The following is a 16,001-nucleotide window of genomic DNA, read 5'->3' as shown; positions in this document are numbered from 1 at the left end:
TCCTCCACAACATTATCTTTTTCCTGAGTGAATACTGACGAAAAATATTCATTTAGTATCTCGCCTATCTCTTCAGACTCCACACACAATTTCCCATCCCTGTCCTTGACTGGTCCTACTCTTTCCCTAGTCATTCGCTTATTCCTGACATACCTATAGAAAGCTTTTGTGTTTTCCTTGATCCTTCCTGCCAAATACTTCTCATGTCCCCTCCTTGCTCGTCTTAGCTCTCTCTTTAGATCCTTCACTCATGCCAGACTCAGCCTTCTCTGTTTAATCGGCACTATATTTTGTGTAAAAACTTTTCTAAGTGGGAGACTGACATGGCGCATTGCCCATCTGGGACCTGAATGAACAAGTGTGTATAAGGATTTGGAAATGAACCATTGTTAGGTCTAAATAAGAAATTGTAAGTTAGAATGATGAATTTTCTTATAGAAACCATTAAAACTGGTAACTTCAGATGGTTCCATTTGGGTTATGCAAATAGTTCCAAGAACAGTAGAAAAATTAAAAGCTCCTCTAACTTCTTTGTAAATTTTAGAAAGCTCCCCCGATTTCTCCCCCTCTCATCCCCCCTGATTTCTTCCCCCCATCCCCGCCAACCCCAAGGGACCCACCCCATACTCTTGACACCCCAGGGGATTCCCCCCCACTCCTGGCCATGCACCACCCCCTCCTCCCCCCCCCCACTCCCACCATCCTGAATCCCTAAGTATCCAACCTGTGGACCCGAACTGACTCCTCCCCCCACCCTTGCCTCACAACCCGTGGACACGACCTGATCAGACCCCCTTCCCACCTGACCCGAGTCCTCCAACCACCAGCCACCCTCTGTTACCTCCGAACCCTCCATCTCATGATCTCTTATCGCCCACCCTGCCATCCTTGCCTCCCCCTTCCCCACCGATCCCTCAATCCATCCGTCTTCAAGGCTCCAACCCCACTCATCTCATCCATTCGGAGTATATAATTGGAAAATGTGGATCATGCATTTCCGTCCATTAATTTTAATGGATAGGGGGCATCGTTATCAAGTTCCAGAATGTACTACCAGTTGACGGAGAGGAGTTGTTGGAACCACTCAATTGGAAAATCAGCCCAGGTGTTGAGTGTGTGATGGTATTATACAGCCAGGCACCTATAAAGCAAAACACATTCCACTAAGTTTACTGGTACACATGTTTCTTCCAGATCTTTCAGTAATTTCCACTGTGCTGGTGATGATTGGAAAATTTGGGATCGCAAGTGCCTTCGCCATAGTTTATGTCTACTGTGCTGAGCTGTATGCAACCACGATAAGAAACATGGGTGTCGGAATGAGCACAACAGCCTCCAGGGTGGGCAGCATCATCTCACCTTACATTTTTTATCTTGGTAAGTTATTGGTTTAACTTCTGTCTGGAGGTAAAATTCTTGCACTATCCTGAAACATTCCTGAATCCACACCATTCATGTACACATGGTGTAAATGAAGAATGAGGCAGTGATTATTGATATGATCCCCATGGTGACCAAGAACTTGAATGAGATGCGGTGCCGGTATACACGAGGCCTCATGCAGCGCCTCCTTTGCACCTCCTCCTCCTCCTCGGCCTGTTAGGCGGCCGGCTTCTCAATCCTCAGTGGCTGCCTTCTGTTCCTCTGGGGCAGGCTGCAAATGCTGGTGCTTCCTCCTCCTTGGGCAGTTCCAATTCATACAGCCTCAGAGCATCCCCCAGGGCTGTGGCTACTACGAGAAAGGCCACAATTTCTGGTTGAATTCCAATATCTATTATCTGCAGGGAGTGAAAGATCAACATGTTAGCATAGTGTGTACCCTTGCTCCCAACCAGGTCCATCAGGCTACAACATAGCCACAGTTGGCACTGTGGACTCCCGACCCATTGGTGCCCGGCACCATGTGGGCTTCTGGCCCTGACGCTCATCCCTGCTGGCAGGGGTACCATCGGCTGGAGCTGCCATTGTCAGCGGTACGCCCCGCCAACACCGTCTGGCGGCCCCCTGTAGGGGCTACTGTGGACGTGGCCATTGGGTGGGCCGCGTGATGCTCCGCCAGCGGGTGGCAGACTGTTGGGTGTGGGGGGGGGGAGGTATGGCAGAGGGTGGGGTGGAGAGTGGGGGCTGGGGTGCGGGTGTGTTGGTGGGCACCCATACGACCAGTGTCACTCTGCAGAACCAGGGGCCAAGGTGGGTGGTCAGCGGGGTGTGCCAGTACCGGCAGCCCACTGTCGGGCCTCTGCGTGTCCCACCTCCTCTCTCTCCCTCATCAGCTACGGCGCCTGTTACTCAATTTTTAAAAGCATAAGTGAACCTAGCCGGGTGGAATTCCCCCAGTGAAGCCCCGGAGAATACCGGTCAGGCCCGCGAATGATAAGTCAACAGCGTTTACTGTACTTGCGGTGTGGAACGCATTGACACCACTGTCGAGGCACCGGAGAATTGTGATTTGGCATGAAACCGGTGTCTGCCACGATTTTGCTGCCAAAGTCGATTCTCTGCCCAATCGCATTTCCCGAACCCGGCATCAGCCGACAGAAAATCTCACCCCAAAGGAATGATTTTGGCAATCATTCTACTCAGCCTAATTTTTCCAGAAAATGATTACCACCAGTAAGGTACAACTTGATGGGCGGGATTCTCCGCTGGTGGGATTCTCCGTTTTGCTGGCGCCCGGGGGTTTCCCGACGGCGTGGGGCTGCCCCACAATGGGGAACCCCATCGACTGGCCGGTGTAACGGAGCATCCCGCCGGGGTGGTGAGGCAGAAATGTGACGCTGCGGGACGGAGAATCCCGCCTGATAACTCCCTTTCCTTAAATGTTCAAGAGTTCCACCTGTTCTATTCATTTTCTTTCATAAAACGAAACTCTCACCAGCATCTTGTTTGGTTGTTAACACAAAAATAGTGCCCACAGATTTCCTCCAGCAGCTTCTTTGTCTTTGCATCTCAAGTGGCAGCTTTCTTTTTCCAGTCAAATACTGTGAAATGGTGTTTAAACTGTTCCCACCCATTCACTGCAGTTTGGATTGAATTCCTGCCCCCCCCCCCGCAAGATTGGCACTCAAGGTGGCATTTTTTGTGCACGTGCAATTGGTCTGGGGGGTGTCAGAGATCGCTTTGAGGACCTTGGAGATCGGAACGCCATTTAAACATGGCACCCCGATCTCTCGCGACACTGGGGAGTTCCAGTGACGTAGCTCCCCACTGCACAAAACGGGGCTATGTGCAGCCTCGGCCGCGCGTTCACCACTGAAGTCCCTTATACAACGCAAGTCGTGTTGTATAGCCATGCGTTTCACGGCACTGCGAGTGCTGGGAAACACGTGGTTAAACGTGCTCACTATGGGACTGTGTTCCCAATTAGTGGAGTGAATCGCGTCCATAGTTTCTCCTCAACTCCATTTTAAATTTGCTACGTCTTATCGTAAGGCTATATGACCTCTCGTTCTACAATGCCCCACAAGAGGAAGCATCCGTTCCATGTCTACTTTATCCAAAGCTTTTATCATCTTGTATACCTCAATTTGATCTCCCCTCAATCTTCTAAACTCCACGGGGTTTGGTCTAAAATATTTAATCTCTTCATACAATAAACTCCTCGTCTCTGGAATAAATCTAATGAACCTCCTCTGAACTGCCTCCAATGCCACTCCATCTTTCCTCAAATAAGGGGTCCGAAACTGTGCCCAATACACTTAGTGCGGTCTCACCAATGCCTTGTTTAGTTGCAACAACACTTCCTTACCTTTATACTCAATTTCTTTAGCTATAAATGCCAACATTCCATTCACTTTCTTTATTATCTGCTGTACCTCCATGCTAGTTTCTGCAACTCACGAATGAGGACCCCCAGATCCCTCTGCAATGGAGAACCCTGAAGTCTCTCCCCATTTAGATAATTAGTTGCCTTCCTACTTTTCTGACCAAAATGCATGACTTCACACTTATCCACGGTAAGCTCCATCTTCCAGATTTGGGCCACTCTCAGAACCTATTTATATTAGTATGGGCCAGGGTTTAGAGAACACCAAAGTATATCATGGAGTTCACCTGATCCACAAATTTTAATAGATTTTGGTTATGAAGAGCACAAGGGCACACTTTCTAGGTGTGATGCAACAGAGATCTTGGCCGGGATTCTCCGCTATCCGGTGGGGCGGGCCGTACCGTTGCCGAGGAGAGGCGTGAACTACTCCAACGTCAGGCCACCCGGAAGGTGCGGAATCCGCCGCACCTTCAGGGGCTAGGATGGCGGCAGAGTGTTTGGCGCTGCGCCAGCTGGCGTGGAAGGGCTTGGCGCCACGCCAACCGGTGCCGAAGGGCCTCCACCGGCCAGCGTGATTTGGTGCAGGCGTGGGAGTGCCAGCGTGTGCTGGCGTCATCCCAGCGCATGCGCAGGGGGCTTCTCTGCACCGGCCATGGCGGAGGATGACAGCGTCTGGTGTGGATGGAAAGAGTGCCCCCATAGCACAGGCCCTCCCGCGGATCGGTGGGCCCTGATCGTGTGCCAGGCCACTGTGGGGGCACCCCACGGGACCAGATCCCCCCACGCTCCCCCAAGGACTCTGCAGGCCGCCCATGGAGCCAGCTCCCGCCGGTAAGGACCTGTTATGATTTACGCCGGCGGAACCCGCCAAAAACGGGTGGCCACTCGGCCCATCGCGATCCAGAGAATCGCCACGGGGGCTGCTGCCAGCGGCCGTCGACCGGCGCGGCATGGTTCCCGCCCGCGCCAAAACCCCGGCGCTGGAGAATCCTGCAGCCTGCTGGGGCGGGATTCATGCCGGCCCCCGGCGATTCTCCGTCCCGGCGGGGGGTCGGAGAATCCCGCCCAATGTTTATTCTATGAATCCAGTTAACATTTTATCAACTACCAACACCGATACCCCATAAAGATACAGTACTCTATAGGTAACCCTTAGTAACTTTCCGAACAACATCCATAAGCCAAACACCCTTTTTTCTTACAAAAAACAGTAGGTTTGCATTCCTTACAGAAACAGATGTTACTTTGAAATTATCAAGTGATCTGGAGACATTCTTTAGCATGCAGAGAGAGAGACCAAAAATACACTTTCTTGGTTTGGATGCAGCTCCCCAACTGAAAACCGAAAGTAAAACTGAGAGCCCAAAACAGCTTCCAGCTCAAAACGAAAGTAAAAAAGAGAGCCAAAACCCAGCTCCACCCACACAATGACATCACTGCAGCCACTTGAGAAGACAAACATTTCTGAAAGTGACATTCCCATGACACCTGCCCCCAAGAAAAAAAAAATCATCAACTTTAAGATGGTTTCATTTTTCACCTTTTCACTTTCTTTTCAGGAAAATTGACAATAAATATACCCTTTTTGTGAACAAAAACAAAACACGCATACATTTACAATAACATAGTCCATTCTAATTCTTCTTCTTCCACCAAACCTGCTTCTCTTCATCACATTCGTAACAAAGCATCGGCTATCACGTTTTCTCATCCTGCCACATGTATTATTTTCAAATGAAATGTCTGTAACAATAAACTCCATCGAAACAGTCTGGCATTGTTATTCTGGAATCGCTCCAAAAACGTCAATGGATTATGATCAGTACATATAATTGTTTCAGACGAATTGCTGGTAATATAAATTTGAAAATGTTGCAAAGCCAGCACTTCTCAATCGTTGAATACTTCTTCTGGTGCTTATTTAATTTCGTTGAAAAATAACCAATCGGCCACTCTAGTCCTTCATCGTCTTCTTGTAAAAGCACCGCACCTACGCCCATATCACTGGTTTTGTGTAATTTGGGATGGCCAACACAGGAGCAGTAGTTAACACAGCCTTCAGGCTGTCAAATGCCTGTTGACACTCCGCTGTCCACTGAAATTTGCTATGCTACTTTAGCAAGTCCGTCAGTGGAGCGACCACACTGCTAAAATTTGGCACAAATGTCCGGTAAAATCCACTCATGCCAAGAAATCGCATTATTTCCCAGTGTCGAGGGTATTGGAAACTCCCCAATAACATTTGTTTCCACATCCCGTGGGACCATTCAACCCTGTCCAATTGTATGGCCAAGGAAAGTGAATTGGGCTTAACCAAATTCACTTTTGGCTAGGTTTACCACCAAACCCGCCTCCTGAAGTTGATCGAATAACTCCATCAGATGCTTCAAATGTTCTTTCCATGTCTGACTAAAAATTACCAGATCGCCGATATATGCCGTACAATTGGGTAATCCTGAAACAACTTTGTTAGTTAACCGTTGAAATGTGACTGAGGCGTTTTTCATGCCAAATGGCATAACTTTGAATTGGTATATACCATCTGGAGTCACAAAAGCTGAAATCTCCCTCGCCCTTTCGGATAAAGGTACCTGCCAGTAACCTTTAAGTAAATCCAGTTTGAAATAAAAGCTGATTGTCCCACCTTCTCAATGCAGTCCTCCAAGCGTGGGATAGGATAAGAGTCCGTTCTTGTAACTGCATTAACCTTTCTATAGTCCACTCACAACCGTTGTGTACTCTCCGGTTTCGGTACCATCACTATGGGTAAGCTCCATTGGCTGCAACCCATTTTTAAGCATACTCTCAATTACTTTGTTAACCTGTGCCAATTTCAAAGGGTTAAGTCGATATGGATGTTGTTTAATTGGAACAGCATTTCCCACATCGACATCATGTATAGCTATTTTAGTACTTCCCAACTTATCTCCACAAACTTGCCCATGTGACATCAATAACTCTTTCAGGTCAGTTTGCTTTTTCTCTGGAAGGTAACTCAACAATTTATCCCAATTTTTAACAACATCCTCATTTTCCAATGTAATTTGCGGAATGTCAAATTCAAAGTCATCTGGATTCGGTTCTTCACTTTGAGTTAGAATCATTACAAACTCCTCCTTTTGCTCTCCTCTTTCAAAGTACCTTTTAAGCACATTCACATGACACACTCGGTGAGTTTTCCTTCTATCTGGCGTTCATACCACATAATTCACCTCACTTAATTTCCTTTCAATCTGATAAGGTCCACAAAACCTTGCTTTTAAAAGTTCACCTACTACTGGTAACAATACTAAAACTTTATCTCCACTGGCAAAACTACGAACTTTTGCTTTCCTTCCACTACCTGTTTCATCACATGTTGTGCAACTTTTAAATGTTGTCCAGCCAATTCCCCTGCTCTATTTAATCGCTCCCTAAATTTTGACACATAATCCAATAATGTAAGTTCCGACTGCTCACTCACCAATTTTTCCTTAATCAGTTTAAGTGGTCCGCTTAATCATGACCAAAATGAGTTCTAAAGGACTGAATTTGGTTGACTCATTAGGTGCATCCCTAATTGCAAACAGTACGAATGGAATTCCTTTATCCCAATGCTCTGGATAATCTTGACAATAAGTCCTCAACATTGTCTTTAATGTCTGATGCCACCTTTCTAACGCTCCCTGTGATTCTGGATGGTACGCAGTTGATTTAAATTGTTTTATTCCTAAACTATCCATAACTTCTTTGAATAACTTGAGGTAAAATTTGATCCTTGATCCGATTGTATTTCTGTGGGTAGTCCATATCCAGTAAAGAATTTCAGACACTCCTCCACAATCTTTCTAGCTGCAATATTACGTACTGGAATGGCCTCTGGAAACCTAGTAGACACATCCATTATAGTCAAAAGATATTGATTCCCACTTTTTGTTTTAGGAAGCGGTCCTACTCAATCATTTGAGACCCTTGTAAAAGGTTCCTCAGATGCTGAAATTGGTATTAAGGGTGCTGGTTTTATCATTGCTTGAGGTTTCCCTATCACTTGACATGTGTGACACGATTGACAAAATTTAACTCCATCTTTATGTAGTCCAGGCCAATAAAAATGTTTTTGTCTTTACTCCCAAATGACCGCCCACTGGTACCTCATGTGCTACTCGCAACACCTCCTTTCTATACCTTACCGGCAACACTACTTGGTGATCTTCTACCCACTTTTCATCCGCCTGCATATGTAAAGGTCTCCATTTTCTCATCAAGACACCATTTTTACAGCAATAACACCTGGTACTCACTCTGATTCCTCTTCCGTGTATTATTTCTGACACATCTGTTTTATTTCTCGATCTTTCTGTTGTAACTCCGAAAATTTTCCTGAACTAAAAATATCTGCCTCATCCTCCAGCTGTTCTTGTTCTTTTCCAACCAGAGAATCAAAAAATGGTTTCTGATAATTGAACTTCAACTTTATCTTCACTCTTTGATTTCTCCTCTTGTCTTAACCTGTGGCTTCGCGACCTTGTTACTACACAATCCGGAAAAATCCCAGGATATTCGTCCTTCAACCCTACATGCTTTCCTTTACCACTTTAACAAATCCCACTCTCTTATCCTATTTTGTCACATCAGCCTTCCCAGAGCTTTTCTTCAACCACCAACACTGTGACTTTACGTGGCCTAGTTTATTACAGTGAAAACATTTGAAACTTTTAATTTCTCTTACACCCGCCTGGATTTATTTTTTAATCTGAGGTACACTCTCCTTATTATCTCCCATCAGATCTCCTTTACTTCTCCCATTTGAGTGTATCTCTTTTCCCCAGTTTCTATCCCTCACAGGTTGAAACTGATATCGGAAACCAAATTTTGATTTATGAACTAATTCATAATCATCTGCCATTTCTGCTGCTAACCTTGCAGTTTTAACCCTCTGCTCTTCCACATGAGTTCTTACTACATCAGGAATTGAATTTTTAAACTCCTCCAAAAGTATAATTTCTCTGAGAGCTTCATACATTTGGTCTATTTTGAAAGCCCTTATCCACCTAACAAAATTACTCTGTTTGATCCTTTCAAACTCCATGTATATTTGACCAGGTACTTTCCTTAAATTTCTAAACCTTTGTCTGTAGGCTTCAGGCACTAGTTCATATGCACCTAAGATAGATTTTTTCACCTCCTCATACGTCCCAGATACCTCCTCTGATAGTGACGCAAACACTTAATTAGCCCTACCAACCAGCTTTGTTTGAATCAGTAATGCCCACATGTCCTGTGGACATTTCATTTGTTTAGCTACCTTCTCAAATTAAATGAAAAAGGTGTCTACTCCTTCTCATCAAACCTAGGAAATGCTTGGACATATTTAAATCGATCCCCACCAAGCCTTCAACTATGACGCTCTTTCTCTTTATCCTCATCACGATCCTCAGACTGTACGTTCCCTTTACATTCGTCAATTTTAACTGACTGTTATGTTTCATGGTCATTTTCTGAAGTTCAAACTCTCTCCCTTTTTCTTTTTCCCTGATCTGTACCTCCCTTTCTCTTTATTGCTGATCTGCTGACGCTATTCTTTCTTTTTCCCTCATTTCGTATTCAAGCTGCTTTAATTCTTTTTCATATTCAAGTTGCTTAACCTGTATCTGAATTTTTGCCATTTCTAATGAGTCGGACTGTATCTCAGGCAATTTGAAATGCTCAGCTACTGCCATAAGTACCTCTTCTTTTTGTATGCTGTCAGATAATGTTAACTGCAATGTTTTTGTCAAATCTAAAAGCATTTTTTCAGTCTCTGTTCGTAAGATGTAACCTTCTTCACCCCCAAAAACTTCCCAGCCTCTGAAAGAGCTATTGTTCATAACACACTCCCTACTGAAACTGGAATACCACACCTGAAAAGCAAACACAAATATGCTCACCCCTCACTGTCTTTAGGTTCACCAAACCAACCCAATCACGAAAGATAGAATTTTACCCCACGAGCCCCCAATTTATAATAGGCCAGGGTTTAGAGAACAACAAAGTATATCATGGAGTTCACCTGACCTACAACTGTTAATAGATTTTGGTTATGAGGAGCACAAGGGCCCACTTTCCAGGTGTGATGCAACAGAGATCTTAAGTATTTTTAAACAAAACAATGTTTATTCTATGAATCCAATTAATATTTAATAAACACACAGTAAACATCCTATCAACTACCAACACTGATACCCCCCCCCCCCCAAAGATACAGTACTCTATAGCTAACCCTTAGTAACTTTCCTAACAACATCCATATGCCAAACACCCTTTTTTCCTACAAAAAACAGTAGGTTTGCATTCCTTACAAAAACAGGTATTACTTTGAAATTATCAAGTGATCTGGAGACATTCGTTAGCATGCACAGGGAGAGATCTTGGTTTGGATGCAGCTCCCCAACTGAAAACCGAAAGTAAAACTCAGAGCCAAAAACATATTCCCATGACAATATCCATTTGTAAGGTTCTTATTTCCTCCTTGCAACTTACTGTCCCACCTATTCTTAGCCATCTGCAAATTTGGCTATAGAACCTTTTATCCCTGTACCCAAGTCGTTTATATAGATTGTAAATAGCTGGGGCCCAAGGACCGAATCCTGTGGAACCCTACTAGTTACATCTTGCCATCCATAAAAAGTCCCATAAATCGATATTAGGGCAGATGGCCAAAATACTAGGTCAATGAGGCAGGCTAGGAGGGGCATCTTAAAGGACGAAAGAGCATGGGTTAGCGAGAGAGTTTCCGAACTGTAGCCCTGGCAGCTAAAAGCACAATCACCAATAGTGAAGCAATTAAAATCGGAGCTTCTCAATAGCCAGAATTAAGGAAAGAAGATACCTGAGGCTGGAAGAGATTAAGAGATGGGGCAGGTGGGGGAGATCATGGAGAGATTATGAAAACAAGGATGCAACTTTTAAAGTTGTGCTGTTGTTTGACTGGGAGTTAATATGGATCAGTGAATACACAGGCGATGGCTAAATAGGACTTGGCACAAGTAAGGAAACGAGCAAAGTTGTTTACAGGACTTAAAGTTTATGGATGATAGAAAATGGAGGGCCAGCAGGAGAGCATGCAGGCAGTCAGTCTGGAGGTAGAAAAGGCTTGGTTAAGCCTGGGTTCGCAGTAGATGAGTCAAGGCAGGGCAGAGTCAGGCGATGTTACGTAGGTGGAAGTAGATAGTCTTAATGAAGGGGTGGTCATGTCGTTGGAACCTCCGATCATAGTCAAACATGACACCAAGGTTGTGAACAGTCTGATTCATCCTGAAAGAGTTTCTTCGAGAAGAATGGAGTTGACGGCGAGGGAACAGAGATTATGGTGGAGTTTGAAGACAATGTTTAATAAAGAAAATTTCTACTTGCACAGTACTGGATGTGAGACAAGCCATGTGATAATTTAACAACAATGCAAGATTCAGTGGTGGTGAGGTAAAGCCGGACATCATCGATGTTCATGTATAACCTAACACCATGATTTTGGATGGTGTCACTGTAGGTAAATATGCACATGGGAAACAGGAAGGGGCCATTGGTAGATCAGTGGGGGGAACCAGATGTAATAGTGATGTGGGAAGAGAAGATATTGTAGGTGATTCTCTGCTATGAATAGTGTGATGTTCTTTGATTTGTGGATGATGATGGCTTTGAAGTGCAGTGTCTTACAAAGAACATCAAGTTATGTTTCCAGCAAAGCTTATTTATTAAAACTATAACTAAACTAGATTCGAACCAATTACTAAGATACAAATATTACAAAATAAACTCAGACTATTATTCTATCTACAGGGCTTCTGAAAATATGTCTACTCTGGATCCCACTTACTCACCTGTTCCCAGAATCAAGGCATCGAGTGATTCACGTGTGTGCTCTTGATCACCATCTAGTGGTTGGAAGCATTCACATCAAATTGTTAACCCTTCATTTACTGTACATATTGTCACAAGTAGAACCAAGCAATTCAGTCCCACCCAACTTGCCATCAGTGGAGAATCTTTGGAAAAGGGTGTTGTGTACTGTGCAAAATGCTGCAGACCAGTTGAGGAAGGCAAGGAATTGTAGTTTACCTTTGTCACAGTAACATAGGAAGCCATATTTCACTTTGACCACACCATTTCAGTACCATGGCAGTTGGGGAAACCTGACTGAAGGGATTCAAACATGGTGTGCCAAAAGGATGGGCACAGATTGGAGTGTGGGTGGTGAGAACTATGGTTGGAGACGGATTATAATTTGTAAGGATGGTGGTATTGTTTTATTTTGAGGAGAAGGGCCATGACAATACCTCTTCAGTAGGTTTGAAGCGGAAAAGGACAGTCCTGAGAGGGATAAGTGTTAACAATGTTGTGTTATGTAATTTGGAACAACACAAGCTGCCTCTTTTGATGCAGTTTTGAGTAAAAGATGCTCCAGACTTTGAAGTGAGTTCAATGTGTTTTATTGAACTATTAGCACAGTTCTTAATGAGTTTGACTCTCTGCTAATCTAAATGTAGTAACTCTGTCTAACTGAACCAGCCTTGCTCTAAGCCACATGCTGGGGTGTGATGCTGAAGATACACCCTGTCTCGCTCTGTAGATGTTGGTCTGTGGAAAGAGGCAGGGTGTGAGTGCCTCATCCCTTTGCTCGTGAGATACCACCCCTGAATGTCCTGACTGCTCATTGATGTGTCCTATTCTATGTGTTCATTCGCTGCATGTCTGCATATCATGTCATCTCCCTTTTTTTGTGTTTTGTTGGCGTATGTGAATGTATTTACATGTGAATGAGTCGGTCTAACGTGACTGACGGAGGACATCAGAACAGAGCAAACAAATCAAACGTTCACAAGTCCAGTCTCTGAGGCTTGCGTCTGATCCTGGTCGATCGCTGGAGAGGTGGCGGAGGGGACGACGGCGCCTTGGCTGGCGGGATGGAAGCATGACTGGTGGCCTCGTAGTGTGAGGTATCAGGAGGTGGCAATTCAACATATGGAAATGGAGGAGAAAGTGGTTGCGGGCAGGCAGCTTTGTGCAGTGCCCGTCGATTCCTTCGCACGATGGAGCCATCAGCCATACGTAAAACATAAGAGCGGGACGCGGCCTGTCGAACAACGACAGCCGGGGCAGACCACCCACCATCCGGTATCTTGATCCTGACAATGTCTGCCGGGGATAGCACGGCCAGATCGGTGGCATGGGCATCATAGCCCTGCTTTTGACAGTCTCCGAGCTGCTGTATCTTCTGCAGCACCGGGAGGTGATCCAGATTGGGCAGGTGTATGGCTGGAAGCGTTGTCCACAGGTCCCTGTTCATCAGGAGTTGAGCCGGTGACATGCCAGTGGACAATGGAGTCGCCCTGTATGCGGGCAGTGCAAGGTGTATGTCGGAAGCAGAGTCCGCGGCCTTGCAGATGAGCTGTTTCACAATGTGCACCCCTTTCTCAACTTTTCCATTCAACTGCGAATAGTGCGGACTGGAGGTGACATGCTGGAAATTGTATGACCTGGCAAAGGTGGACCATTCTCGACTCCTAAAGCACAGGCCATTGTCGTTCATGGCGGTGATTGGGTTGCCGTGCCTTGAGAACGTCTCCTTACAGGCTTCGATGACGATCCGAGAGGTGAGGTCCGGGAGCTTCAGCATCTCAGGGTAATTCGAGAAATAGTCGATGATCAATACATAGTCGCGACCATTCGCATGAAAGAGGTCAATGCCAATCTTGGACCACGGAGAGGTCACTATGTCATGCTGTTGGAGCGTCTCCTTGCTCTGCGCTGGCTGGAACCGCTGCAGGTAGCACAGTTCAGAACCATGTTCATAATGTCCTGGCTGATGCCGGGCCAGTAGACAGCTTGCCGGGCCCTGCGTCTGCACTTCTCGACGCCCAGTTGTCCCTCATGAATCTGGCGCAGCATCAAGCTCTGGAGACTGAGTGGAATGACAATCCTGTCCAGCTTGAGGAGGATACCATCAATCATTGTCAGGTCATCCTTCATATCGTAAAATTGTGGGCACTGCCCTTTCTGCCAGCCATTTGTGAGGTTGTGGATGACGTGCCGCAAGAGGGGGTCTTTGGCTGTCTCATCACGGATGAGAACTACCTTCTCCTCTGTCGCCGGGACAGTGCTAGTACACAGCTGCACCTGCGATTCGATGTGCTGGATGATCTCCAGCGGCTCACTGGGCGAGTTTACGAGTGGGACAATGTATCAGCGATGATGAGCTCCTTGTCAGGTGTGTACACCAAGTTGAAGTCATATCTCCTAAGTTTAGGCGGGATTCTCTGCAACCAAGGCGTCATGTCTTTCAGGTCCTTGTGGATGATGTGGATCAGAGGCCTATGATCCGTCTACACAGTGAATGTCAGCAGGCCGTAGACATAATCATGAAATTTGAGGATGCTGGTGAGAAGACCTAAGCACTACTTCTCAATCTGTGCATATCTGGTTTCAGTGGGCGTCATCGTCCGCGATACATAGGCTACTGGTGCCCAGGATGACGTGTCATCTCGTTGAAGCAACACCGCACCGATGCCATCCGGACTCGCATCTGTGGATATGTTTGTCTCCCGGTCCGGGTCGAAGAATGCCAGGACTAGTGCAGTGGTGAGCTTGGCTTTCAGCGCCAGCCACTCTGTCTGGTGTGCCGCCTTCCATTCAAAGGCAGTTGACTTTTTCACCAGGTTGCGTAGGGCCGTGGTGTGCGTGGCCATGTTTGGAATGAACTTGCCCAGAAAATGGACCATACCCAAGAAGCACAGCACTGCCTTTTTGTCCTCGGGGACCTTCATCGCCTCGGTGGCCTTGATTTTGTCTGTGTCCGGGCGCACACCATGCTGTGAGATCTGGTCGCCTAGGTACTTGAGTGTCGATGTGCCAAAACAACATTTGGATGTGTTTAACTTTAGGCCGTTGGCATGTACACGGCGGAATACCTTCTGGAGATGGGACACATGTTCTTCAGGGGTTGTGGACCATATGATGATGTCGTCCACGTACACACAAACCCCTTCAATGCCTTCCATCATCTGCTCCATGATGCGATGGAATATCTCCGATGCCGAGATGATGCCAAATGGCATGCGATTGTAGCAGTATCTGCCAAAAGGTGCAGAGCCTTCTGTTGGACTCTTCCAGCTGGATTTGCCAAAATCCCTGTGATGCATCCAATTTGGTGAAGAAGCGCGCGTGTGCCATCTCACTCGTGAGTTCCTCCCGCTTCGGGATGGGGTGGTATTCCCACATGATATTCTTATTGAGATCCTTGGGATCAATGCAGATGCGCAGGTTCCCTGAAGGCTTCTTTACGCACACCATCGAGCTGACACAGTCAGTCGGTTCGGTGACCTTGGATATGATGCCCTTTTGCTGAAGATCCTTGAGCTGTGCTTTCAGGCGCTCTCTCAGTAGAGCAGGGACTCGTCGTGGTGCGTGGAACACTGGCTTGGCATCAGGTCGTAGCAGAATCTTGTATCGATATGGCAGCGTGCCCATCCCGTTGAACACATCTGGATACTGGACGAGGATGTCGTCGATGCCGGCCTGAAGATGCACATGGGAGGATGTCATGATGTAAACCCTTTGAATGAGGTTCAGCTGCTTACAGATGTGCGCACCTAGTAGGGATGCCCTGTCCAGCTTAATAATTTCAAAGCGTAACCGTGCTTGTGTGTGTCGGTTGGATATGTGCAGATGGCAGGAACCCAGTGTCGTGATGACATTCCCATTGTAATCCAGGAGCTTGCAGCCAGCTGGAAGGACCGTGGGGGGCTTCTTAATGCGTTTGAAGTCGGCCTGTGAGAGAAGGTTTGCAGAGGCACCTGTGTCCAGCTTGAACTGGATGGGGCAGCGGATGACCTTCATCACTGCTCGCCATTCGTCCTCTGAATCCACAGCTAGGATTGACTGGACTTGCGATGTGTCTGGTGTGGCATATTCACACGTTGTAATAATGCCCACACGGTAGGCGTTGTCCAGGCATTCATCATCTGGATCCGTTGCACTGCCGGATCAGAATCCTGTAGGCGTTGTTGCACACTCCTGATACGCCGTCATCGGATTTGGGAGCGCTGGCTCCTGACTGGTGGTGCAGATCTGCACAGGGCTGCATAGTGGCCTGGCTTCTCGCAGTTTAAACAGAGTCTGCCTCTTGCAGGGCAGTGTTTCTTTAAATGGCCGGTGCCACAGTTCGAACACGTCATGACGTCGGCGTCCTGACGCTCCGTGCATCGTTGCACATGCGCAG

The 16,001-nt window shown here is 46.5% G+C and overlaps 1 protein-coding gene across 18 annotated transcripts in view; it reads left to right on the top strand.

The window, feature by feature from the left end:
• LOC140427048 (organic cation/carnitine transporter 2-like) overlaps positions 1-16,001 on the top strand; it is a 271,913-nt gene that overhangs the window by 153,011 nt on the left and 102,901 nt on the right. For all 18 annotated transcript variants that reach the window (XR_011948375.1, XR_011948374.1, XM_072512482.1 and 15 more), the window contains one exon: positions 1,195-1,377. Coding sequence is in view for 16 of the 18 variants with exons in the window: in XM_072512482.1 (XP_072368583.1) it covers positions 1,195-1,377 (183 nt within the window). In the remaining 2 variants the exon portion in view is untranslated. The remainder of the gene's footprint in view (positions 1-1,194; positions 1,378-16,001) is intronic.

The sequence above is a fragment of the Scyliorhinus torazame genome, chromosome 7 (assembly GCF_047496885.1).
Source record: "Scyliorhinus torazame isolate Kashiwa2021f chromosome 7, sScyTor2.1, whole genome shotgun sequence".
Taxonomy (NCBI): Eukaryota; Metazoa; Chordata; class Chondrichthyes; order Carcharhiniformes; family Scyliorhinidae; genus Scyliorhinus; species Scyliorhinus torazame.
Note: the sequence above shows the minus strand (reverse complement) of the source record. Positions and strands in the feature narration are given on the sequence as shown.